This window comes from Barbus barbus (assembly GCF_936440315.1).
Source record: "Barbus barbus genome assembly, chromosome: 21".
Classification (NCBI taxonomy): Eukaryota; Metazoa; Chordata; class Actinopteri; order Cypriniformes; family Cyprinidae; genus Barbus; species Barbus barbus.
The window spans coordinates 16,553,375-16,578,960 of NC_136749.1; the positions used below are offsets into that span (position 1 = coordinate 16,553,375).

The 25,586-nt window shown below is 35.4% G+C and overlaps 4 protein-coding genes across 5 annotated transcripts; 1 reads left to right on the top strand and 3 right to left on the bottom strand.

The window, feature by feature from the left end:
* Positions 1-774: 774 nt before the first annotated feature.
* LOC306887235 (interferon-inducible GTPase 5-like) lies at positions 775-5,530 on the bottom strand. Of its 2 annotated transcripts, none has more exons than XM_079444827.1 (3): positions 5,220-5,530; positions 4,663-4,734; positions 775-2,590 (listed from the first exon to the last, which is right to left on the bottom strand). In XM_079444827.1, exon 3 carries the CDS (start codon positions 2,567-2,569, stop codon positions 1,400-1,402), a length of 1,170 nt encoding a protein of 389 aa, XP_079300953.1. In that variant the 5' UTR covers positions 2,570-2,590; positions 4,663-4,734; positions 5,220-5,530; the 3' UTR covers positions 775-1,399. The 2 variants fall into 2 exon arrangements, with proteins under 2 accessions (XP_079300953.1, XP_079300954.1); XM_079444828.1 differs by having other exon boundaries at positions 4,663-4,714; positions 5,220-5,405.
* On the bottom strand, positions 2,845-10,261 carry LOC306887810 (uncharacterized protein). Its single transcript, XM_079445819.1, has 3 exons — positions 10,211-10,261; positions 7,194-9,448; positions 2,845-4,369 (listed from the first exon to the last, which is right to left on the bottom strand). The coding sequence occupies exons 2-3, from the start codon at positions 9,439-9,441 to the stop codon at positions 3,207-3,209; spliced, it is 3,411 nt and encodes a 1,136-aa protein (XP_079301945.1). The 5' UTR covers positions 9,442-9,448; positions 10,211-10,261; the 3' UTR covers positions 2,845-3,206.
* Positions 10,262-11,358: 1,097 nt separating this feature from the next.
* Positions 11,359-15,066, bottom strand: LOC306887232 (interferon-gamma-inducible GTPase 10-like). The gene is made up of 3 exons (XM_079444823.1): positions 15,020-15,066; positions 14,520-14,590; positions 11,359-14,357 (listed from the first exon to the last, which is right to left on the bottom strand). The coding sequence occupies exon 3, from the start codon at positions 14,198-14,200 to the stop codon at positions 12,887-12,889; it is 1,314 nt and encodes a 437-aa protein (XP_079300949.1). The 5' UTR covers positions 14,201-14,357; positions 14,520-14,590; positions 15,020-15,066; the 3' UTR covers positions 11,359-12,886.
* Positions 15,067-21,374: 6,308 nt separating this feature from the next.
* Positions 21,375-22,680, top strand: LOC306887245 (trypsin-1-like). The gene is made up of 6 exons (XM_079444850.1): positions 21,375-21,449; positions 21,543-21,693; positions 21,777-22,027; positions 22,114-22,250; positions 22,335-22,436; positions 22,533-22,680. Exons 1-6 carry the CDS (start codon positions 21,410-21,412, stop codon positions 22,578-22,580), a joined length of 729 nt encoding a protein of 242 aa, XP_079300976.1. The 5' UTR covers positions 21,375-21,409; the 3' UTR covers positions 22,581-22,680.
* Positions 22,681-25,586: the final 2,906 nt, after the last annotated feature.

Below are 25,586 nucleotides of genomic sequence, written 5' to 3' on the forward strand. Positions count from 1 at the left end.
AAACAGAGAATTATTTTATCTAATTAATTAATTATCTGCAGTAAAAATATGCGAACTGATCTCAATACTATTTTAATATATGTTTGTAATAATTGTAATAACCGCAGATTCTCATATACATATCATTTCACAATTAAGACTGTTTCTTGTTTAATCAAATGTTTAAGAAAATGCACCATGCTTCCTCTCTTGTTGTGCAAACCATTAAAAAAAGTTTGTAATGGACTATAGGTAAGTTATACTATAACATAATATTTAGTTTTTTTTAGTGGACCTGAAAATCATAGAAATAGTTTTAGTGAAACTGTTAATTAATTTGTTGATAGTTTGTTCCATATGTACTTTCCAGGTCAACTTTTTATGTGTCATGTTGTTATAGGTAACAACACAAACAAATACTTCTTCATTCTATGCCAGGTATCAGTGATAAGAACTGGACTAATCTATAAACGTGACACCCAACTCAACAACTTTGTCATACCTTATAAAATGTCAAAACGTTCATCAAGTCCAAATGCGTCATAAACCTGATGAACGGTCCAAAAATAAACCTGTAAAGAAATGGTTGTACTTTTTTTCTTTCCTACCTACACTGCATTAATTCACACGCCATCTGCTTTCTAATACTGAACCAATTCCTCTAAAAATTCAGCAGTTTAGCTGCCAATATATCCTAAGTTTGTGTAAGCATAAGGTACCACAATGAAACAAAAAGTGATGCTTGGCTGACAATTATATATTTGTTAATGGAAATAATGACAAGAAAACTTTTTTATATTAAATTCAGACTCTGTCTCTGTTTATAATAAAACACACATTTTCAATAATAAATGCAAACCCCTTCAAGCCTGGATGTAGTAACACATGTAGTAAATCCTTAAAGTTAACACCTGCCACTGTCATTTATTATAGTTTGTTTCAATGAGTGTAATTTCATTAACAATGTGCATAAAACAAATTCACTTAAATTAAAAACAAAAAACAATAGAATATAAAGAAAATATATGTTGTTTAGAAGAAGGTAATATAAAGAGATTCTGAACAATGTATGCATTGTAAAACAAGTTAAACAATCAATGAGATTATTAGTGCTCATTTACACAACTGTATAATACAATTAACTGACAGAAAATTTGCACCAACCACCAAATTCCCACATACCCTTAAACAGTACAAAGTCACACTTTTCACCCATTTTTGTTTTCTAAATGCATTTCATTCTAAGTATTCCATTTAGCATGCACTATTACAAAATGTGAAGAACGTAACTGGACGATATTCAGTTCTTTCCAACCATTTAACTGCAAGTGCAAGTTACCCAGTGCAGACCTATGGCCAATAAACATTGTAATTTTGGTTAAGATTTTGGTGAACATCTCTTTGCTATACCAGCTTGATTTTATTCATCCAAACCTGCAGCTCGAAGGACCTGTCTCATGTCATTTATCATGTCATTTAGTGCCCCATGCAAGACAGTGTGTGTTGATTTGAAAGCCTCGGCCGCATTCATAAAGCTGGTTACAAGAAATTTAGCATCAAGCAGATCCTCTAATCTTTTCACTGGTTTCGTCACAGCTGTACGAGGCCTAATTGTCATTTTGTCTACCACTGCTAATGCTAAAGGAGACTTTATAGCTGATTTCAGCTGTGAGAGAGGCTTGTTCATTCTCTCTGACAGTTTGATGAGTGATTGCTCATTCAAACCCAAAACGTTATGACAACTTACGAGATAGGTCATCAAAACCGTCTTGTCAATGGCCAGAGATAATAAAGGGGATGGGATAACGGCACCTAGACTTGAGCCCAGTGCTGCAAGCCAAATAAGCTTCTCCATAACTTCTTTTTTCTTCTCTAGCATAGCCAGAGAGCACACAGGCAAAGACTGGACAAGAGCAAATCTCTTGTATTCTGAAAGGTCTGACTCTAGGGTACCTACCAGGTCTTGGAAGTCATATTTTCCCAAGTCATAAGAGGATATGAGGAACACCTTGGGGTTTCCTAGCTCCTTCATGTTTCTGTGGCAGTCCTCTCTAATCGTGGAAAGTACCTGCTGCTCATCAAATTTTCTTGTCTTCGCCACTGACCGAATGTCATTATCAATCTTGGTCCGGACAAAATAAAACCTCTTCTGCTTTTTTTGAATCTCTTTGGCCAGAAATACATCACTTTCCTTGAACCTCACTGAGGAAATGATGATAAATAAATCATATGTCTCAAATTTCACTTCCTTGAGGAATTTGGTAGCCTTGAAATTAGGCATACCAGTACCTGGCAGGTCCCACAGTCTGACATTTGACTTTGTGGGATGGGTGTACATGGTAGCTACCTTTGTTGTTTCGGTTATTCCTGTTGGTGAAGAATTGTCATCATCATCATTCAGACCTCGAAATGCATTGATGAAGGCAGACTTTCCTGCTCCTGTTTCCCCAGTCACTGCAATATTCAGAGTCACACTGTCAAGACTGTCCAACTGCTCTTTAGCCTTTGCAACAGCTGCATTTGGGTCACTTTCTCCCACTCTCTGCAAAGCTCCAGAGAAATCCAAGTCAGCAGAAGAATCTTCTGTCATTATACCTTGTTAAATTCTCCACTGTAAAAAACATACAATATTATAGTAGGTATAAACCATTGCATGGTTAAGTAACTTTACAATAGTATGACTTTTCCTCTGCTTCATGGACAGCTGCGACTTTATTTGACATAATTATGAGTTTACATCTCACATTTATGAGTTTATATCTCACAGTTGCAAGTTTTCATTGTTACTGCATCTTTATTTCTCTCATGTAACGTTATATCTCACAACTGAGACTGTATATGTTTATCACAAAAAGATTTATAAACACATTTTTATTTTTATTGTATGAGATGTGATTGTGATAACAAATACATCATTATGTGAGACTGAGAACATTTTCCAGATTTCAGCATAGAAAATGTAAAATATATTTTAATTTAACATGCAGCATGAGATTAAATAAAAGTACAGTGTCAGTGATTGTAATCTACTCTTTGAATTCTGTAATGTATATTTAGACACGGTGATACTTAAATCTACTTCATAATCAGCACACGATCTAACAAACATGCTATGGCCATTAAGTCCATAACAGCAGCAGAAAATGCATACATGCTCTATAGTAATTAAATCAACCAACAAAACTAATCAAAGACCACATTTTTAAAGAAACACATGTTTAGGACATCTATGAATTAGTGCATAGTGTGTCCAGCTCAGCCTCTTTCCTGATTTTTCGAGCAACGTCTGCCAGTTCATTTAATCCTTCTCTCAGGAGGTAATAAGTAGTCCCGAAGGATATTCCTGCAGCAGCAACACTTCCTACACCTGGAAGGAGACTTGCAACATATTCAATGGTAGCAAGGGATGCAAGTGCAACAGAGACTTGTAATCTGGCAGTTGCTTTTTCTTGGATGGCAGATGCCAACTTTGATTTGGCCACATGTTCCAGCAAGGGCTTGTTCACTTTTTCTGAAAGCCTTGACAGTGACCTTTCATCCAATCCAAATGCATAGTAGCATCTTGTGAAGAAAAGCAACACAATGCCTGCATCGCATGCTACTGATAGTCCAGGCACAGGGATGACTGCTATACCAGCAGAGGCGAGAGATGCAGCCCAGATTATCCCTTTAAACATCTTGATCTTCTTCTCGAGAGATTCAGCAGAGCACACTGGCCAGGCTTGTAGAAGAGCAGATCTCTTGTGTTCTGGAAGCTCTTCTTCCAGAGTGTTTTGAAGTATTTCAAAATCATAGTTCTCCAATTCAAAAGATGATATCAAGAAAACTTTGGGCTCTCCCAGTTCTTTCAGGTTTTTCTGACAGTCCTCTCTTATTTTGCAAAGAAGTTTCTGCTCATCAAATCCCTTTTTCTTTTTCTCTGCTGAAATGTCATTGTCGATCTTGGAACGAACAAAGTAAAAGTTTTTCTTCTCTTTTTTTATTTCTTTAGATAACATGACATCATTCTCCATGAACCTCTCTGAGCTTAAAATAATGAAGAAATCATAGGTGTGAAACTTGACATCTTTCAGGTATTTATTTGCTTTGAAGTTTGGACTTCCTATTCCAGGCAGGTCCCAGATTTTCACATTTGGCACTGCAGGATGTTCATACATGGTGGGCTCCATTGTAGTTTCTGTGACTCCAGTAGGTGCTGCTCCATCATCATCATCATCAGTTAGACCTCTAAGTGCATTTATAAAGGAGGATTTCCCAGATCCCGTCTTTCCGGTCACAGCAATGTTAAGTGAGACATTCATTAACTGGTCAAATGTTTCTTTAGCTTTTGCTGTGGCCTTTTCCACAGTGGACTCGCCTGATGCCTTTACTGCCTCAACAACAGCAGGGTCTTGACTTTCCATGTTTTAAACTGTAAAAGTTATAGATGTATGAAGTATGTTTACTTCAACATTAACTTATTCTTGAAGATTGATTGCTAATCATTTCTGTTGCAATAATGATGATATTTTTCAGTAGTGTTTGCTTTGCTCTTCCTAAGGTGTCAGGGTCTGCAATAGTTCTGGTTGATTATGTTTTTATCAAATAACAATTTAGTAATAAAACATTTTTTTTTACATAACAAAAATAATGAAAAAGCTATAGCATATGATGGTTAGATTGTATCTGCAGTATTATACTGACCTTTTTTTGTGGAGAGCTTTTATCGTTGTATTTCCCTGTGTGCTCCTCTTATCTGTCAGGTTAAAAATTAATCTAATTTTTAAAACAAACATTACGGAAACATTATGGATTATTTTCTTCAGCAGTAAAATGAAACATAAATTATATTGATTAATAAATACATATATTCAGTTTTATAAAAAAAAAAATACAGAAATGTAGGCTATTAAAATATAAATTTGGCAGTTAAATTATATATGGGTTAAGTAGACTACAGCTACACTAAATGAAAAGACGATGAATCATACAATAATAATCATAAATGCTTAATATAGGAATACGACTGTAACTAATAGCCTATATAGCCTAACTATAATATTTATATTTAGCGGATATCAAAACTTTTGTGAACAGACAAATGCCCCCCCCCCCCCCCCCCCCCCCGTTTTTTTTTTTTTTTTTGGCTATTTGCATAAAGCAATTCATGTAATTTTAAAGATACTTAGTGACTGATATAATGAGGAACATAAATAAAGCAATTAAATAATGAAACTGGCAACAAATAGTAGCCTACTTACGTTTATTTTTGGGTTCCAGCAGTAGTAACCCAGTGACCCTTCACTTACAGAGATGCTGGGGAAAAAAACGCTGTAAAGTTTCTATAGGTAGAAAATGAATATAAATGAAAAATAAACCAGCTGCTAAATACCGAGCTGCTACTGTCACAGTTTCAAGAACTTCTTTTCTTCTTCCAAGTTCACGTCACAATAGGCTACGTGACGTGCTTACGTTGGGAAAACGAAACTTACAACAGGGGCACGTTCAGGCTCACACCCACCTGTACTCAACGTTTTTCTCCGGTTTCTGGGTTGAACAACATGTTTCCTGTAAACGGTATGCAACAGGGTTTGAGATATGTTTTCTCTTGTTTGGTGGGTGTGTCAAAAATGCCAGCCCAATCAGCAGCAACGTGTATATAAACCATACGGTATTAAAGAGACAGCTCGCACAATGGGTCCAAATGACGTTATTTAAAATGTGTCCGCTGCAGCTCGGTATAGGCAACAACTGAAGATATTAGAAGACATGTTTGTCGTAAGAGTTTTATAGTAACATAGCATATCACCATGATGATGATGGTGAATTTGTAAGTAAATGTAATTAACATCTAAATAAATTCACAAGAGCAAGTATAACGTTTGCACATGTTTATTTACATTAAAGGCAAGATAATAAGAGCACAAGTATAGATCTGGAACTTCTTTAAGTCTCTAAATATGTAATAATTGCAATGCATTCTGGTCCACATCCTTTCCTCAGGAAGGTGTGCTAGACACTGATTAATGTAACATAAAAATACTATACATATTTATATATTTTGCTATTGTATTGTGGAGTGACACTTTCATAAACCTTTCTAATGGTAAATATTACAATATCATAGCACAACAGCAGTGATCAGCAATAATAATAAGCCTAATACTCACAATAAAAATAATAAGGTCATATAGATCATAACACAGTCTCGGAGGTAAGAAGTGGATTATACTTCAACTGAAATGTTTGTCTTTTCATCCTGAAATGCGAGGCAAATGTTGGATCACAATAATTAACCACAGTTTCCACAAATCTCTTCACTCGATATAGGGATGTTCTCTTTTATTCTGGACGGCAAGGGCAGTCAGTGACTGTAACATCGAGCGTATTTTGCAGTATTAAACACGTATTTATACCGATTTGATCAGGCTAAATGCATTAGCAAAAATAAGCATAATATTATTTTGTCTTTTGTCTATGATGTATGAGTTACACCGTTATGATTTTTCAAAGTTGTTAATAAAACAATGATAATTTTGCTCTATTCATGGTTTCGATTTCCGCCTCGTGAATCCTGAAACTGTAAAAAATAATAATAAAAAAAAATCTCTAACACACTATTTGGTTATATATTAAGCGACTAAGGAATTGTCTATTGCAAAGCGTTTAACCATGCTTCAGTTTTTGTGGCTGCAGAGTACAAACGAGTAGCCTAAATGTTTTATAATAAAAGCCACATACACTGTTTAATTTTTTATTTATGTATGAGACAATAGCCTATACATCATTAAAAATCAAACAGAATAAAATAAACAATGAAAAATTAAACTGGCAGCTAATTGTGACCATATTCCTGTAATAGCTTTTATATAAAAGTAAATAGTTTATAAACAGAGGACATACAGAAGTATCTTAATTTCTACACACACTCAGCACACAATCTAACAAACAGTACAATTAGTCCATGAAAATGTTTATAGGCATCTTTTATAGGAAATAAATCAGTGAACAAAAGCAATTTAAGACATACATTTTTAAGATAATAAAGAAACACATGTTCAGTTATTAGATGCATGCAGCTCAGCTTCTTGAATGGAAGCAACATACTTAAGTAGGCCTATGTTATGAGTGTATTGTGACTGCACACAAAATGTCAAAAAGGCTTAACAAAAATGACCAATGGCATGACCTCTTGACTGATCCCAATCTGTGATTTTAGTAGATATCAGTCAGACCTGCCACTTTCAGCACTTCTTTGGCTGTATCAGCGAGATCCTGAACGCCTGCTCGCAGAAGGCTCAGTGTTGCAGAATAAGACATTTCTGCAGTTTTCTTACTCCCTACAACAGGAACCATGCTCCATGCAAATTTAACAGCTGCTTCCCTGTTTGTCAGTGCTGATAGCTCCTTATTACTGAGTTTCTTTTGCCCAATAGCAATCACTAGAGGTGACTTTCTTACAGATTTGAGGGATGGATTGTTGACTCTCACCGAAAGCTTATCTATTGATTCATCATCCAGACCGAATGCATAGTAACACTTGGTGAAGAAAGCCAGCAAAATGGCAGCATCACAAGCTATGGAAAGACCAGGCACTGGAACCACAGCAATGGAACCAGAAGCAATGGCTGCCGACCAGGTTTGCTTCATAAACAGTTCGATTTTCTCATCTAGAATCTTGGAGGAGTATATTGGCAAGGACAAAATCAAAGCATCTCTCTTGTGAGCAGGTAGCTGTTTCTCCAGTGTGTCGACGAGGGTTTGAAAATCATATTTGTGCAATTCAAAAGAGGAAATCAGGAAAATTTTTGGTTTTGGGTTATCCATATCGTTAAGATTTCTATGGCAGTCCTCACGAATATGTGAGAGAACTTTCTGCTCATCAAAATCTTTCCTTTGAGATTCTGCTAGAATGTCATTGTCAATCTTCGAGCGGAGAAAGTAGAACAACTTATTCTTCTCTTTAATTGCTTTAGCCAGCATGATGTCATTTTCTTTGAATCTCTCTGAGGAGATGATGATGAAGAAGTCAAAGGTGTCAAGTTTCACCTCCTTTAGATATTTTTTGGCTTTAAATTTGGGACTTCCAGTCCCTGGCAGATCCCATAATGTTACATTGGGCATTGTAGGATGTGTGTACACTGTTGATATCATTGTTGTCTCAGTCACTCCTGTGGGAGCTGCATTGACGTCGTCGGGTTTCAGACCTCGTATTGCATTGATAAAGGTGGATTTTCCTGCTCCAGTTGATCCTGTAACAGCGATGTGAAGTGTGACGTTGTCCAGTTTTTTCATTTCTTCTTTAACGCTTTCTGTTTCATAAACATATTCAGCAGAAGAAGGGAGTAAAACATCAGGTATTTCATATAGATGCTCCTCTTCTTGCTTTTTAGGTGTTGTGTTTATACTTTCCCTCTTCTCAGTGCTTTCTGATTTTAAATGCATGCTCTCTTTTGCTTTACACGGAAACACATTATCTGTGTCATCTTGTGACTTCTTGGCATCTGGACACACTGCTCCACTGACCAATTCTTGCTTCTGTATCTCCGTAACCTCCTCACTTTCCTCGTTAGTAGCGACTTTATTTAATGGTTCACTGAGATTAGTCTTATTAGGTTTTTCTGTCAAAAAATCTTTTTCCATTATAGCAGTTTGTGGCTCTCGAAAATGGTCTGTTTCGACACTGTCAGGTTGTTTTGTTTTGTGAATGTCTGTAGCTTTTCCACACTCAGTCATTTCCTTTGTTTCCTCATTTGTCATCGGAACTGAAATGTTTGGTTCTCTTTGCTCCTCTTTATTAACAGCCTTCACATGTTGTTGTTCTGTGGTCACTTCACATGGTTCCTCAGCCTTGGTTTGCTCATTTTGCTCCTTGAGACATTTTGCCATCTGTATCATGTCAAAATGACACATTTCAGCTTTTTCTGACTGATCTTGAGTTGTTTCATTTGTTATATCTATAACTTCTTTCTCTGCTGGCTTTTCTTTAGCACTCTGCTTTTGTTCTCTCACATGTTGATGTTCTGTGGTCACTCCACATTGTTCCTCAGCCTCGGTTTGCTCATTTTGCTCCTCAAGACATTTTTCCATCTGTATCATGTCAAAATGACACATTTCAACTTTTTCTGACTGATCTACATTTGTTTCATTTGTTATGTGGATCACTTCTTTCCCTGCTTGCTTTTCTTTATCACTCTGCTTTTTTTCTCTCAGCCTGTCTCTTTCCTTTATATCATTAAGTTTTGATTCAACAATGTTTAATGAACTACTTTGTTTTGGTTTCTCTGGTTGTTTCTCCATAGTTTTAATGAGTTTTGATTGGACGATTTCTAGGGACTCCAACAATTCTGTGTCTCTCTGTTGCGCTTTCAACACTATGTCCTTGTGAAAGGATTCAGTGAGGTTATCGACTACTTCTATATGATCAGGATTTGTGTGGATTTTGAGGAAAGGATCCATAAAGACGTTGACTTCCTCTGACATGATGACTCTGAAAAAGCAAAGCAACTGGGTAAATGTCACGAAGTATTCAGGCGTTTTTACTGGCAGTGAAACTTCTAGTGAAACGTTTGTACATTAGCTTTGCAGTAGTAGTGCCTTTATTTTTAAAGCTAATATTATTAATTCAGTCTTTTATCTTGTGATTATCTTAGATTAATGCAGTTATTTGGCTACACTAGAGGTCGCTGTCTACACATAGCCATGTGTAATTTAAACGAGTAGTTTACAAACCATTGTATACAAAATATATAACGATATCACCATATAAATTATCATATTATTATCATATAACGTTATTATGATATAAATAAACACTTTATATTTTCCCTTTAAATTAAGCCAATATATTTCATGTATTGAGACTTCTCAGTGTTTTTCAGTTGCATTTAAAGGTGCACGGAGTCTTCTTTTTAATATTGTGCTGACATCTAGTGGAGTATAGGCTATACAGTATCGTATAAATGCAAAGGTAAATTTTCAAAAGCATTTATAAGAACCACTGTAGAAATATTTAATATTTTACAATATTTATATTTCAAACAAACAAATACACAAACCCCTACTTTTTGTACAATAAAACAGCATTATTATAAATAAACATCTATAGGTTTTCCTACTGCAATAATAGCTTATGTAAGGCATTGCTATGTAAATCTTTCTAATTCTTCAGGATTAATTATTTTATATGTGATCGATACAAACAAAAAGCAGTTAACTTTTCTTTTTTGCATTCATAATAAGACAAACTCACCTTATCTGTGCACAGGTGGTTATAATATCTGTATCTCTGCATGTCTCGAATGATGTCGTAGCTGTTTATGAAAAAGGTGTAGGTGTGGATTTAGGGTGTGGTTTAGAGAGCATCTGAGAACTGAGGCTAAAGATCTAGTCAGAACTACTGTATTAGAAAACTGATATTTCCTCAATTAAATATGAATTCAGTGATATGCTGTCAATTAACACAGAGAATGGTCTGAAAATTTGTAAAACAAAACAAAAGTGTTGATACACTTGATACAGAAGTCAACAGAGTATTACTTGTACTGCATGTGTGTGTGAGTGTATCCATTAAAAAATATATGCTAACCATATTTATATGGTTATATATCTATTTTGTCTGTATGCTATTTCCAAAAAAACACAATTCCAAACATGCATGAAAGTTGTTTAGCAGGAAGTGTTTTACTGGAAGCAGATCATTTTGATTATTTTTTTTTTTTTTTGGAATGCATGTTATGTGGCAAATAGCATGCATGCATAACTGAACATATTGTTTTACATTACTAGAAATGTCAGTTAAAATGTTTTACATAAAACCACAATTTTTTGCATTCTGGCAGGTCACATTAATCAAAGACACTCTGTCAGACCTGCATGCTTTCATTAAGAGTAATGTTGATAATGCATCAACAGAGTTTCAAAGGCATGTTTCAAGCATGAAGCATTGAAAATGCTCTGCACTTTATTTTTTCAGAGGAATTAATAAAATTCTTTAAAACTTACATTATGTTTCTTTATGTTTTACAAACTTGTGTGTGTGTGTACAGACATATAAATCAGATATGTGCCAATGCGAGTGTCATGTAGGCAGATTGAATTAGAGTTGCCAATGTGAGGTAAAGGGGCTGCAATTCATTATTAATATTCTTTCTTAATTAATGATCCATTCTTAATATTTGTGTATATATGATGCAATGTATTATTCCCTCTTGTTGCACATGTAACATGCTGGTAAAAATGTGCTAAAACAGAGTTAAGGCTCGGGTGTGCATTATTTTTCTAATAATTAAACGGCCCGTCGTCAATTATTCCTTACATAAATTATATGACAGTGCAATATTTCAGGTCATATTTAATTCCAGAAGTGTTATATCGCTATTTTTTTTTTTATTTTTTTTTATTTGACCTTTATTTAACCAGGAAAATCTCTCTGAGATTAAAAATCTCTTTCACAGGAGAGTCCTGGCCAAGAATGGACAGCAGTTACAGTCACGACTTACAGATTGAAACAACAAATACACAAATTGAACAGTTAAAAACAAGTACAGATCAATGAGTCTTCTTCGAGTGACCGAATAATAGATTTAAAATGTTCCATAGGCACCAAAGTTTGTAATTTCAATTTCGTTTGGAGTAAGTTCCATTCAAAAGGAGCTGCGTACATAAAAGCCCTTTTCCCCAGTTCAGTTCTCACAAATGGAACAGAAAGAGAAAAACAGTTATCAGACCGGAGGGAATATTTCCCAACACTTTTCTTTTGAATTAGACAACCTAGATACAAAGGCAACAACCCCAGAATAGTTTTATAAATGATTAGGTAATAATGAATTTTCCTTCTAATAGACAAAGATGGCCAGGATACTCTATTATACAATATACAGTGATGAGTTAAAGGTTTGCAATCTGATATAAATCTCAAAGCACTGTGATAAACAGCATCCAGAGAAGAAAAAAGTTGAGAGGAAGCAAATTGATACACCACATCACCATAATCGAGTACCGGCAAGAAAGTAGCAGAAATTAACCTCTTTCTTACATTAAAAGAAAAGCAAAACTTGTTTCTAAAATAGAACCCAAGCTTTATTTTTTATTTTTTATTTAAATTAGTTATGTGAGACTCAAAAGATAATTTATCATCGATAGTGATGCCAAGATATTTATATTCTTTCACCAACTCAATCACATTACCTTGCAAAGTCTGGATTACCTAATAGCCTATGAAATATTTAATATTATATATTTTTATCTGTAAGAGAAATATGCAATATTCCTGAATACAATTCAGAATGACATTTATGCTCATATTGCTGATCAGGTTTGGATTTTATCTCTTGAAATTGGTGATGGTCAAATGTATAAAATCTCTCAGATAGGAATGAATGATGTGAATACTTTCCTCACATGTTGGCTACATATGGAATTGCATATCAAGTCAACAGGCGTATTTATGATGACGCTTCTCATTCCTGACTTTATTCCATACAGGTGAGTTTTGGATAGAGATTCTGCTGCTTAGAAATCTAAAATCATAACTAGATAAACGTGGACATATTTTGTTTACATAATGGACAAATCTGTAAACATATAGTTCTATAATTCTCATCGAAAAGCCTCAGTAGTCCTGCAGGTCTAATATGGTTCAGTGTGCCACTTTTCTTTAGAGTGATGACAACTTGGCAGCACCTACTGTATATATTTTATGGAGTGCCAAAATGACTGTTCTGAAAAAAGAGGGGTTTTCAATTGTATTTGTAAAAGAACATAAACTGACATGACATTCTAAACTGACATGACATTCAGATTTCAGTATTTTATTTGAATATAATTATACAAAAAAGAGTACAATTAATATGATTACTTCATATTTTCTGCATTAACAGAGCTATTATATGATTTGTAAGCCTGATCTGAGGTTACTTTTTGCGTATTAGGCAAGTTGTGAGACAGAAAGAACACGTTTGGTGTCTTCTGCCATCTCATTGAGTCCCATATTAAGCAGGTAGTGCACAGTAGCGACGGCCGTTCCTCCTGCCGGTAGAGCTCCTCCTGGCAGCAGAGCCATTACGGTCCCCAGCGTCTTGGCTATAGCAATATTTGGTTTAGACAGCATATCAATCACAATATCCTCAGTGGCCCCCTCTTTGAAGCGTGATGTCTTAGCAGCTTTTAGCTGCTCCACCGGTTTGTTCACTCGTTGTGATAGCGCCTCTAGAGCCTGATTTGATAAACCAAAGCAAGTGAAGACTTGCTGAAAAAACTTCTTTATGATGCCATAATCACAGGCCAGTGACAATCCTGGGATGGGAGCTATTGCTGCGACCCCAGCTGCAAATGCATTTAGCCAAATCATTTTCTTGTAGTATGTTTGCTTCTTTGTGAGGGCCTCTAGAGAATAAACGGGCAGAGCCTGAATGAGAGCAAATTTCTTGTTCTCTGGAAGTTCATCTTCGAGGGTATTGATCAGCTTCTGAAAGTCATATTTTTCCAAATTAAATGAAGAGATTAGGAATATTTTGGGTATTCCGACTCTCAATAGGTTCGCCTTACAATCCTCTCGAATGTTTTCGAGCAACATCCGCTCATCAAAAGTTCTTTTGTGTGACTCAGCACGAATGTCATTGTCAATTTTAGTGCGAACGAAATAAAATAGCTTCTTACTTTTCTTGATCGCTCTGGCCAGCTCGATGTCGTTTTCCTTAAATCTTTCAGAGGTGACTATGAGAAAGAAGTCATACGTGTGGAAATTGACATCTTTCAGGTACATCTTTGCTCTAAATTTTGGACTACCAATTCCAGGCAGGTCCCAGATCTTCACGTTTGGCATGGAGGGATGTGGGTACATGTTGGGCTCCATGGTAGTCTCAGTTGTTCCTGTAGGAGCTGCGTCCTTATCATCATGAGGAAGGCCTCTAAGGGCATTGACGAAGGAAGACTTCCCTGCCCCTGTCATCCCAGTTATAGCAATGTTAAGTGTAATATTCTCTAACTCCTTCAGTTTACTTTTCAGTTTGTTTGTTTTCTCTGCAGGTGGAGAGTCGATTATTTCCTTTAATGAGCTAAGAGAGTCTGAATCTTCTGTTTTCGATATGGCATTAGACAATATGTCTACAAACTCTCTGGAAACCACATAAACGTTTTGGTTTTTGTCTTCTTCCTCAGGCTTTTTAATGTCTTTTTCTTTAGGCTTGTCAGGACATTTCGATGGTACATTTTTCTCACATTTTTCCAGTTTTCGCAGCATATTTCTTGGACTGATTGTTGGATATTTAGAATTTGAATTGAAGTTTTTTGGTCTTTAGTCTCGTCTACGCTGAATGTTTGTGATGTAGATGATGATCCAGATGACTGCCTGGAGCAATCATCTTCATTATAGGGATTTTTAAAATGTCATGGTAGCTCTATAAAGAAATAATGAATTAATGAAATCATATTTGATTAATAATAAATTAATAGTGTTAGACATAGAAAAGTACCTTATATAAGGATGATGCATGTTACACAATTAAAAAATATATATATTATATATAAATGTATAATATATTTAAATTTTTTTAACCCACCGCTGTGAGCTGCGAATTCTCAGTTCAGCCTCTGGAAGCTTCAGTACTGTCCACTGCAACATATATTGGGACTGAAACACACAGACAAACATCTCACTGATATGGTCATTTCATAACAGATATGAAAAGAAAAAAAAAATCAACATGTTGCATCCGTATCTTACATAAAAACACAACATAAATTGAGTTCAGATGCAAAGCCTCTAAATGCCGTCTGAAAGTTTCTTCTAAATTGAGCATTTTTATCAGGCTCCTATATTTATGTTCAGTTATTTCACTTTAATTGCATAGAAAAGGACCTATACATTGCCATTAGAGTAAAATTACTGAACCTAAACATAGCAGCCTGATAAAAATGTTAATTTTAGATGAAAATTTCAGATGGCACTTAGAAGCTTTTGCATCTGAACTCTTCAATGAGATATTTTTTGCAGAACTTTTGTTTGTATTATATAATCCAATGAGTTTGTATTATATAATGCAATAGAAAGTGATCTTACCTTTGGTAAGAAATGAGTAAAGAGCCTCATCACAAAGCCGAATGAGCTGTGTTAAATGCAGAACGAGAGTTTCATAGACTTCAGGGCGTGTTCTTTATTAAGAACTTCCTCCTGACAGAAATTCCCTGTTCCAGGTTCCATGTTTGTTTATTATTAAGTTACTAGAGAATAGGATTTGTGACTTATCACCACACAAACAGGACTGGTGGAATTTCTTTCCATATGTTTTATGTGATGCCCCCTTAGACCAGAGCAACCAATCAACTGTATAAAATTAATAATTTTTTTCCTGCCTTTACCCCATGTTCAAACACAAAGGCATGAAGGATCTATCAGCATGTTCTCATAATTTGAAGTACCTCAAGGAGGATCGTGAGGACACGAGCAAACATGTATGATATGTGCAAGCAATCAACAGAATCACTAATATGCTGTTTGCAAGAGCTTTTATTGCAGCTAAGCTTTACCTAAACCCAAACTTGACCTTAATAAAACAGCTTGTATGCAGCCATTGAAACAACAGAAGACCCGAAAGCAGGAAATTGTTTGGATATATTCAGACGCAGAATTAAAACTGTAAATAAAACTTTTCTGTCTGACTTGACAGAAGCAGGTAGACACAGCATTCCAATTGTGCACACTAAATTCTCAGAAACCTGAATGACATGTGGACCACCTACTGCAGATGTGCGTTCTTGAAGAATTCCAAGTATTTATTAACATATAATGAACTCACAAAGGGGTTCGATTAAGTACAAAACACAAAAATCATCGAAAACACAAAAATGGAACACAATATCTGATCCAATCTTGAATGCATTGTACATCGCTTTAGATAAAAGTGTTTGCTATATATAATGTCATTTCTTCAAGCTACAAATGATTAAAGAGCCCCATCTAACTATGTCAAATTATCTCAAAGAGACATACTTGTTCTTCAACACAAAGACAGTTTATGCTGAATTGATTGGATGAGGGCTCTTTCCTCCTCAATATACAACTAGCCTTTCTAAAATGAAATAAATCATTTGTAAACATGCATTTGAACCTTTTCAACTCTATCCTAACATCTAATTATCTCCTGTATAACCCTACATGTAAATCCTAGGCTTACAATAATTCCAAAATTCCTCCAACCCCAATCACAATCAATCTTAAATGTAAATTATTTTATTCCCATTTTATTTTTCAGCATAATTTCAATCTGAAGCTACTTTAATTACTAACTATTCGTTTCATTGTATTTATTCTTACATAAGCACTGAAAGAACAAATAATTCTCATATTGCTTGTTGTTTTTCAGGTTATGATCTGCTGTCAGTAACATTTCACACAGGGAATATACATAAAAAAACACCACAAAACTTCTATTGACTGCAGTGGCATGATTGATGAATAGCTGTCAAATTTAAATCCCACTGTTATGAAAGTTTATATCAATAACATATTTTGCAGTTTCGCTACTCAGAAAGCGCATGATAGCACCTACATATATGTATGTATGAAAGCATCTTGGTTTCTTCATTACAGATTATATGCAATGGTAGATTAACATAGATTTTGAGAGATGCATAAACATTTTTACCACCCACATAAAAACTTGGTGGATGCTATTTTGAGTCACAGGCTTTGAGAATTCTTTCAACATGTTACTGTTCAGGTTTGTCTTGTGGCTGCCTTTACAGTCAATGACGTGGATCTTTGCTACCGTAAGCCTATTATCAAATCATTCAGCCCTACAGGTGTTGTGATCATTACATTTTCAAGAAGATATAGGAATTTCTCCATCATTTGCCTTGATGCAAGAACTCAGTCTCAGACTTCAGTCTACTAGACTGAAAAGACGTCATCTTGACTGAACCTGAAATACTGTAATCCCTATGCACTTTTACCCCAATAGACAGAATAAATAGCATAAATAATTTAACATGAATAAAAATAAGGAAGGTCACAGATGATCATGTAGACAACCATTTTAACAAACTGTACTTCTGTCTCTCATAGTCCTTTCTAATCTAGCATCTTTCTTTAACATCTACTTCTTAAGTACCTTTTACACTGTCACTAAGAGAAGACCTTAAACCACTTATTATAGACATAAATAAAGCAATAATGGCTTTAATAATTAAAGTATCATCAATGCAGTACTACATCTAACCCCATGACACAAAGGCAACTATAATTAAACGAGAGATATAGAATGCTGTATCCGTGTAAGCACTAATGGTAAAACCACTGGAAAAGTATGAACTGTGCTTTCACAGACATCTGAACCGACAAGTCTCAAAAAAGAAAACTCATAGGGGAATTCACTAAGAATGAATTGCATCTACTGACATTGCTGCATGTACTGTGTTTGTTGTTTTAAGGCTTTATTCCCTCACCTTGCGGGTTGGTTCTGAGCACTAGGAAACATTTTTATATAGGCCTACTTCAATAATGCAAAATAACTATAAAGCAGATACAATAGGTATATTGTGTTTTTATTGTGGAAATATATGTCTTATAAGCCATCTTCAGTAGCACACTTTAGCCTTTGTGTGTGTAAAGGCCTACCCTACGTTCTGGGGACAAAATGTCCCCAAAATTTCAAAGATGGCAATATTCAAAATCCTTGTCCATGCATATTTTTTTGGTCCCCATGAGGAAAATATCTTATAAATCATGCAGAATGTTTTTGAAAATCTAAGTTTAAAATCAGTTTAAAAATCAAATGTCTATGGAATTTCCCCCTAAAACACGGAAACCTATGATATGTGTTTTAATGGACAGCAATGTTTCCAGGAAAAACGTTTAACCACAAACATCCATTCTTTATTTATTTATTTTATTATTATTATTATTATTATTATTTATTTTTAATTTTTTTTGCGCCAGGAGATTCTGTCTTAGGCTGCTGCTACAAACTGATGTAGCCTATTAAAAAAAACTGATGTATTTCTGCAGGCACATCCTTATTAAGTTTCACGAAGAGATCAACTGACACCTGCTGCATGTGCATTGTACTACATGTTCTGGAATTTTGCTTGTGCATTGCCTTGAATACCGCTGTGGAAAGTATGACTTATATTTTCAAAAACATCCGAACAAACTGGTTTGTGACATGAAAACTTTCCATGGGAAAGTCACAGTAAACTTCACTGTTAGAATCTAGACTTCATTAGCATTTTAAAAGAAATGTGCGCTAAAAATACTATATCCCTTTGCTTATAATAGATAGCCTTCTGTGGACAGTGAAAACAGCGAAAGGAACAAACGACGCAGTTATTGAACAGCTTATTTTACAGTTAGTTGATTGACATCCATATTTTGCCTAAGTTTTATTCTTTGTAAACTGTTAATAACAGCTCAAGGTTAATCTGAGAAGATCTTATATGTCTACACATTCCCTTCGCCATACAAACAGATTAAGAGCACATTATAGTATATAAAGCAACTGAAAGGAATACTTTGAATCTCATGAGTCAATTCTTTCCTCTAAATTTATATTTGAGACTAGTTTATGTTGAAGAACATGTGCTCTTTATGAGTACCCTTTTCTAAGAAATAATAAGATCACTTTTGAGAAAGGAAAATGTGCACATAATGTTAGGTTAACTGCTGCCTGCAGTCTAATGGAGAGTCTCATCAGGGAATCACATCTTAAAATGAATGGCACATAAAAATAGAAAAGCTATTCTGAAGAATGTCCGTGGAAACTAGAGAATGGCAAGTAAAGACTGAAGACTGAATTTTTGGTTCATAAATGATTATTAAGTTACTCCCCCAGGTTGTAAAGATAATAGAAATAAAGTTCTTGCTTTTCACACAGAGAATCATTCTGTCCCTGGATTTGTCCTTTGACCAGAAACAACATCTGGGTGTTTCCCAGCATACAGTAGCCTACACATTTCTGTTTGGTAGTCTGAAGCCTTTTTATATTTTTATGTTTATTTTGTTCTTTAAGAACCCACTAACCCACCTCTCTTCAAAAATAATTCTTAATAAAACACACATGCATGTGCGTGCGTGTGTGTGTGTGTGTGTGTGTAAAATTTGCTTTTAATTTTCTATTAAACTATGAGAATATTTTGATTCCACTCTGTGACAATTTCAAAAATCTAATAATCATAACAAATTTAGCTGTGTATTCCTCTGTCATGCTAAGATTTTTGGGTGAGCAAAACACTATACTGAATGAGGGTTCTAAGCAGTGATTCTAGAGATTCTACAGTGACTTGATGCTGATCAGTCTGTATATGTAGCATATTGCTCTGTCTCTGCTGTCGCCATGTGCACTGTCACTAGACACCACAAGCTCCAGTGAGTTAAAGATTTGTCAGTTTGTTACCAGTTGTAAAGTGTTAAGATTGTTTGTTGTTCTCATTCTTTCTTTCTGTAGCTTCAGATTCTAGCTGGGCTCAGTGTCGTTCCCATACACTCTGACTGTGACTGTGCTGTGTGGCATACCTTAACACTAACCCTAACAAAAAGGACCTTAACAATGACAATATACATGTACGATTTATTCCACTAATCCTTGTTATCCTTGGTTGAATTTACCTTATATTAAAATTGTGACTACCTGACCTACCTGAATGTAAGAATCAATAAAGAATAAAATGTTCATGTAAGATATTTATGCATGTTTTTCTTTATTGTAAATAATGCAGGAAAAAAATCTAGTCTCTTTCATAAAGAAAAAAACAGATAAAATGTACACTATCCATCTGTTTTATTGTTTCCAAGGAAGTAAGACTAATGTCATGAACACTGATGTTAACTGTGTGAAGCCAGGAAAACTAAACAGAATATCATAAGCAAAGGATCATTTACTCTGCCATTAGCAAAATGAAAATGTTAGATCTGTGCATCTATTCTTTCCAGGTGACTTGAATGTGTGTCAGGCCTTAGGGCACAATATTATATAAGTAATTTTACAATAATTATAAATTAAGCATTTTTAAGATAAACATCTGTACTGTTCTGTAATTAAGTAAATGATTAATAGTCAAAATCAAAATCTTGGTCATTAACATTGCAGTTGCCTTTGACTAAACTGAACTTCATATCGTACAACTATCCAAAGTCAAAATGTGAAATGACAATGGGATCAAATGTATTTCCCATAACCTTTAGATAGCATGTTTTAGGTCATGTGAATATATACGACATGTACTGCACATGTACTGTAAAAAAAGAAAGAAAAAGAAATTAAGAAAATGCAGCATAATTATATCTCACCTGCTGAATTTTTTCTGTTAAGGTCTATTCATCATGAGAAAAATAAAATCAGTTAAATGCAAAATCATAAGTCCTTATTTATGCATTTCTTGTTTTTCTATTTTAATTAATTATTTATTTTAATTGATGAATGTTTTAGTAAAATATACTAAGATACTGCAAAAGTTAACATTTAATAATTTTTTTTAATTTGTAACAATTTCAGTTATTTATAATTTGTAGTGTAATTTACTACAAATACATTCTAATTGCACATATAATATAATCTATAGCTAAAAAGATTTCAGCATTATAAAAAGCACAAAAAATAGTAGCATGAAGCACAAATAATGATTGTATTTGATTTAACTATATAAGCTGTAATAGTATCAACAACATAAACAACTTTGTTTAGCAGTGAAATCATTTACAAAGACAACTCATGAGTGAAATAAAATTTCACAAACAACATCAACAAAAAATTAGCACAAACATAGTAAGCATTTTTGTTAAGTGGACACATACTGTAAATTTAAACTGAATTAGTAAAAAATACTCCAACCAATCTATTAACTTCATTTGAGAAACATTAGCAGGAAAAATGCTCTGTTTTCTGACTAAACTGTGAGACAGGCTGGGACACGTACAGACACAAAACTTGGGTGAGAAGATGGACAGCTGATCAAAACTTCTTTCAGGGTTGGAAACCTGCTGTCAAGGTCACAAAGCCTAAAATATACATATTCAACAGCACAGCTGCTGGATCTCCCTGGTTGTATCAAAAACTGACATACAATTTCATCTACACTGTTTAAAAATGTAATTTTGTGTTCTAATTAGTTTCCTATAATATTAATATTATTGTATCGCAGATGGATTTTCACTAGCTTGTTAAGGAGGTTTTGGCTTTATATTTTGTGAAAATTATGACAAACATTTTTAAGTCTGAAAATATGTATATCTTGATATTATATATTTTCTATACGCCGGGTGCCAGTGCAACCCTAACATGAAGTTTTCTCTTCATGGAAACACAATGATAGCGTATTCTTTATCAGACTTCAGACAGGTCTTTTGGAGCTGATTGGTTAATGGCGGAGCACTTGGGCGTGGATCAACAGGGTGACAGTCCCATAAATGCTGCCAGTGAGGAGCAAGACGTTCATCAAGCAGGTTCAATCAGCAGTCATGAGGTCTTTGGTGTTCCTGGTGCTCCTTGGAGCTGCCTGTGAGTAGAGACCCCATTCACTGATTCACTACTATTATAAATTTCACTCTTATATAGTCAATATACTGACGATACTCTCTCTCATTTGTGTAGTTGCTCTGGATGATGACAAGATTGTTGGTGGATATGAGTGCACACCCTACTCCCAGCCCTGGCAGGTGTCTCTGAACTCTGGCTACCACTTCTGCGGTGGCTCTCTGGTCAGCGAGTCCTGGGTTGTGTCTGCTGCTCATTGCTACAAGTCGTAAGTGACATCTTCACAAAGTAGTTTACATATCAATCCATGGGTTTCCTTGGTTCTGAATAATATTTGACTTTGTCTTTCAGACGTGTGGAGGTTCGTTTGGGCGAGCACAACATTGTAGTTAATGAGGGATCTGAGCAGTTCATCTCCTCTGAGAAGGTCATCCGCCACCCCAACTATGACTCCTGGATCATTGACAGTGACATCATGCTGATCAAGCTTAGCAAGCCCGTTACTCTCAATCAGTATGTGCAGGCTGTGGCCCTGCCCAATGGCTGTGCTGCCGCTGGCACCATGTGCAGAGTCACTGGCTGGGGAAACACCATGAGTTCCAGTGAGTGTCAGGATCGTTGATGCCTCTTCCTTCACACTTCATGTCCATAGCACTTTGGTTAACTTAATCACTGTTATTCTTTGTAGCTGCTGATTCCAACAAGCTTCAGTGTCTGGAGATCCCCATCCTGTCCGACCGCGACTGCGACAACTCCTACCCTGGTATGATCACAGATACCATGTTCTGCGCTGGATACCTGGAGGGAGGAAAGGACTCTTGCCAGGTAGAGGATGACAAGATATACTGTTGTTGCACAAATATTAATAGCATCTTAATAATAACCAGTTGTAATGTTTGTCTTCTTCAGGGTGACTCTGGTGGTCCTGTGGTGTGCAACGGTCAGCTGCAGGGTATTGTGTCCTGGGGTTATGGCTGTGCTGAGAAGAATCATCCTGGTGTCTATGCCAAGGTAATAAAGCTATTTGTTTAATAATTGTCACAAAGCAATATGTTTAGTTTAATATGAAGCACTTATATGATTTTTATGAATTCTCTTTTCTTCAAGGTCTGCATGTTCAGCCAATGGATCGCCGACACCATGAGCAGCAACTAAAGCTGATTTGACATCACATACAGCCTCAAAATCTGCAATCCATCAGTTTTTATTTGTTTTGGAGATGATAAACCTGTGAAAATAAAAGCATTTAAAATATTCTGCTTTTTCCAAGTGCTTCATTTATATTTGTTAACAAGCACTGTACTTTAATGGGCTTACATTTAAATGTATCGTGCTGGTAGCAAAACGCAACAAAGTGCCTATACTGTACCTTCTGCTGATACAATTCAGCAGAAGGCTAAAGATACAAGTTGATTCTAACATTTTTAATAATAAATATAATTAATATAAAATAAATGAATTAAAAAATGCAATAAATATAAATCATAGATACAGTTATTTAATCAAATAGACATTGGAAAAAAGAATTTCTAGGAATTTCTGATAAAGGACTGTTCAAGTCAAGCGGCTATGAGTATTGATGATTGTTAGCATTGACATAAATTGTCAATTGTCTTCATAAAACAGATTCAGCATGTTTCGGTGACAACTGTATCAAAACTATTCATTAAATTATTTATGAGGTTTAATCTGAATAACAGAAAGTAATGCTGTCTTCAGATTTTAGATTTTGCTGTGTTTACAAATGCAGTATAGTCTAGTCTGATGACATGTTGTGTGACTAAAATTAGTTAGTATAGGCTAACGTTACACATATGTAAGGGAAACAGGTCAGTTTAGCTCAAAGGAAATTATTTCTTTATTTCATAGGGAATTTGGACAGAATCACTGTTTTATGGCTGATCACCGAGTCGGCCAGCGGTTCACTGAACGAGCCATATAACATCAACTGTGCAGTGGATATTAAAATCCTAAATATAGTGAAAACACTATTAATTAGAACAGTAACAAGATGAGCAGTTTAAGACATTAACTTGTAAGCACAAAACACAAAATACTTCTCTTTTCAATATAAATAAGCCTTTATTGGATAAATCTAAGACATACAAGCTAATCTAACACCTAAACATATGCACTCATACATTCACATGTTGCAGAAAGAAAAAGTGAGGAAAGAATGAGTTTAAGAGAGTGAAAATGTGAAATCCCAAGTTTATAGCAATATGTGCAATTACTTACAGCCATTAATCATTTAATTAATACTCGCATTGAGTTCCTCAATGAGGCTAAAACTTATATTAAATGCACCAGTTCAGCTAGGATCTGGAGGTACTTGCATTGCTTGATTAGGGAGCTCCCTTGTTGTCATCATTGCAGAAAGAGGCTTCCCAAGTTTGTTGATTGGCTGGAAGTCCAGTAGTCATCTGAAGTGGCATCTTGGGAAGCCAATGTTTGGGCATTGACTGAAGATGCTGAGTTGTAGGCTGGTTGAAGTTTTGATGCAAGCTCAATCGGAGTTAGACTCAGAGACACGGCTTTGTGGCAAAACTTAACTCAGAACGCAAAACTCTCAACAGAAAGAAAAGAAACTAAAGTAAAAGAATAAAAGAATGTAACGAGACTAGATGGTTTTTCTTCTCATTGTGATTAAGCAGCGGGCATGCAGGCTGAAGCACGCTGGAACGAAGCTCGAAGAATGCAAAAAGTGATGGCAAAAAGCATGGCTAAGAGCAGTGGTGGCAAAAGAGGCAGCTAAAAACAGTTTTTTGTTGGTGCCCTGAGCTTTGAAGCTCGGCTGTTGGACACATCCCAAATGGTGTCTTGACCAATTAGACATTGTCTTAGTTTGGGGTGTTACTATGTTTCTCCTCACAATACATAAATCGGCATGCTATCTTATCAGTCACATGGTCTGAATCATGGACATGATTTCTGTAACAAGAATATAATGCATTTTACAAAGTATTGATTGATGAATTGAATATGAATTTTCAAACTCATACATACCCAACATGAATATAAACCTATAAACCATTCAATAGTTATTCAAAATACATACACAGTGAGTGATTAGGACATGATAGTAAAATGTGTGGGTTATATACATAATATTTGGTTATGCATAGAAATTATAGTTGCTCATATAAGTCTTTTTAGCATCATTTTGGTGCATTTATACATGTAAAGTCAACAAACGGCTGTCTCTGTGGAGTTCTGTGAACATGAGGACATGTTCTGTGAAGAACAAAGAGGTTAAAAGGTCTCATAAGGAATCTCAGTCTTGTCTTTGTCGGCTAGGTGGGGGAAGTCAATCCAAGGAAGTCTTTAGCACATGATTTCTATCATGGATTTACATGTGATGGTCATGCTGTGCATTTCTTTCACAATTACTATTGGTTACCTGCCCCAAGTTTGACAAACTCCTTCCTGAGTTGGAATTGTCCATAAGTATTATTTTGTTTATGCTGTGAGAATGCTCAAAGCTGCTAGTTGGTGGACATGCTTCAGACTCGTGGTGCCAGGGTATCGTGGACAGATTTATGATGTTGTCTTGTTATCCTGGGCCTCTTTGTGGAATTTGGCTCTTTGGGTTGTTTCAACCATGTTCTGATCAAATCTTTAATTGTCTGATTCAACCCTCACAATACTCACACATTTTGGATTATATAGATATGATTGAATTATTATGTAAAATATTATTTTAAATTATCAAGATGACAGGCTGGACCAGCACATGATGGATCGGGATCGGCGCATTCCCTTCAAAACGAAAGTAACGTTAATCCTCTGCATCTTCAGCAGCTCAGATGTCTGGAGTAAATGACGACTGCTATATTCATTATTACATCCAACAACAAAACACCTCAATTGCTTAATCGGAGATATTCTTGTCTTACCCTGCACATGTTTAAAGAGGCAGCCACCTACAACAACCACATAGACCTGCATGAGTACACTGAAACTGTGACTGCTTATATCAAAAAGTGCACTGATGATGTGAAAGTCACCAAGACCATCACCACACGTGCAAACCAGAAGCCATGGATGACAGCAGAGGTTCGTAGGCTGCTAAAGATGAAGCATTCAGATCAGGAGATAAAGCAGCCCTCAAAACAACAAGAACCAATCTGTCCTGTGGCATCAAAAATGCAAAACGGCCAT

What these genes read in the sequence shown, in the direction of transcription:
- LOC306887235 (XM_079444827.1), bottom strand. Translation starts at nt 2,569, where the DNA reads ATGACAGAAGATTCTTCTGCTGACTTGGATTTCTCTGGAGCTTTGCAG.
- LOC306887810 (XM_079445819.1), bottom strand. Translation starts at nt 9,441, where the DNA reads ATGTCAGAGGAAGTCAACGTCTTTATGGATCCTTTCCTCAAAATCCAC. An exon ending in AGAAGTGCTGAAAGTGGCAG is followed by an intron (nt 4,370 to 7,193) that starts GTCTGACTGATA and finishes TGGAAAGTCAAG; the next exon opens with ACCCTGCTGTTGTTGAGGCA.
- LOC306887232 (XM_079444823.1), bottom strand. Translation starts at nt 14,200, where the DNA reads ATGCTGCGAAAACTGGAAAAATGTGAGAAAAATGTACCATCGAAATGT.
- LOC306887245 (XM_079444850.1), top strand. Translation starts at nt 21,410, where the DNA reads ATGAGGTCTTTGGTGTTCCTGGTGCTCCTTGGAGCTGCCT. An exon ending in GGGAAACACCATGAGTTCCA is followed by an intron (nt 22,028 to 22,113) that starts GTGAGTGTCAGG and finishes TATTCTTTGTAG; the next exon opens with CTGCTGATTCCAACAAGCTT. An exon ending in GAGGAAAGGACTCTTGCCAG is followed by an intron (nt 22,251 to 22,334) that starts GTAGAGGATGAC and finishes TGTCTTCTTCAG; the next exon opens with GGTGACTCTGGTGGTCCTGT.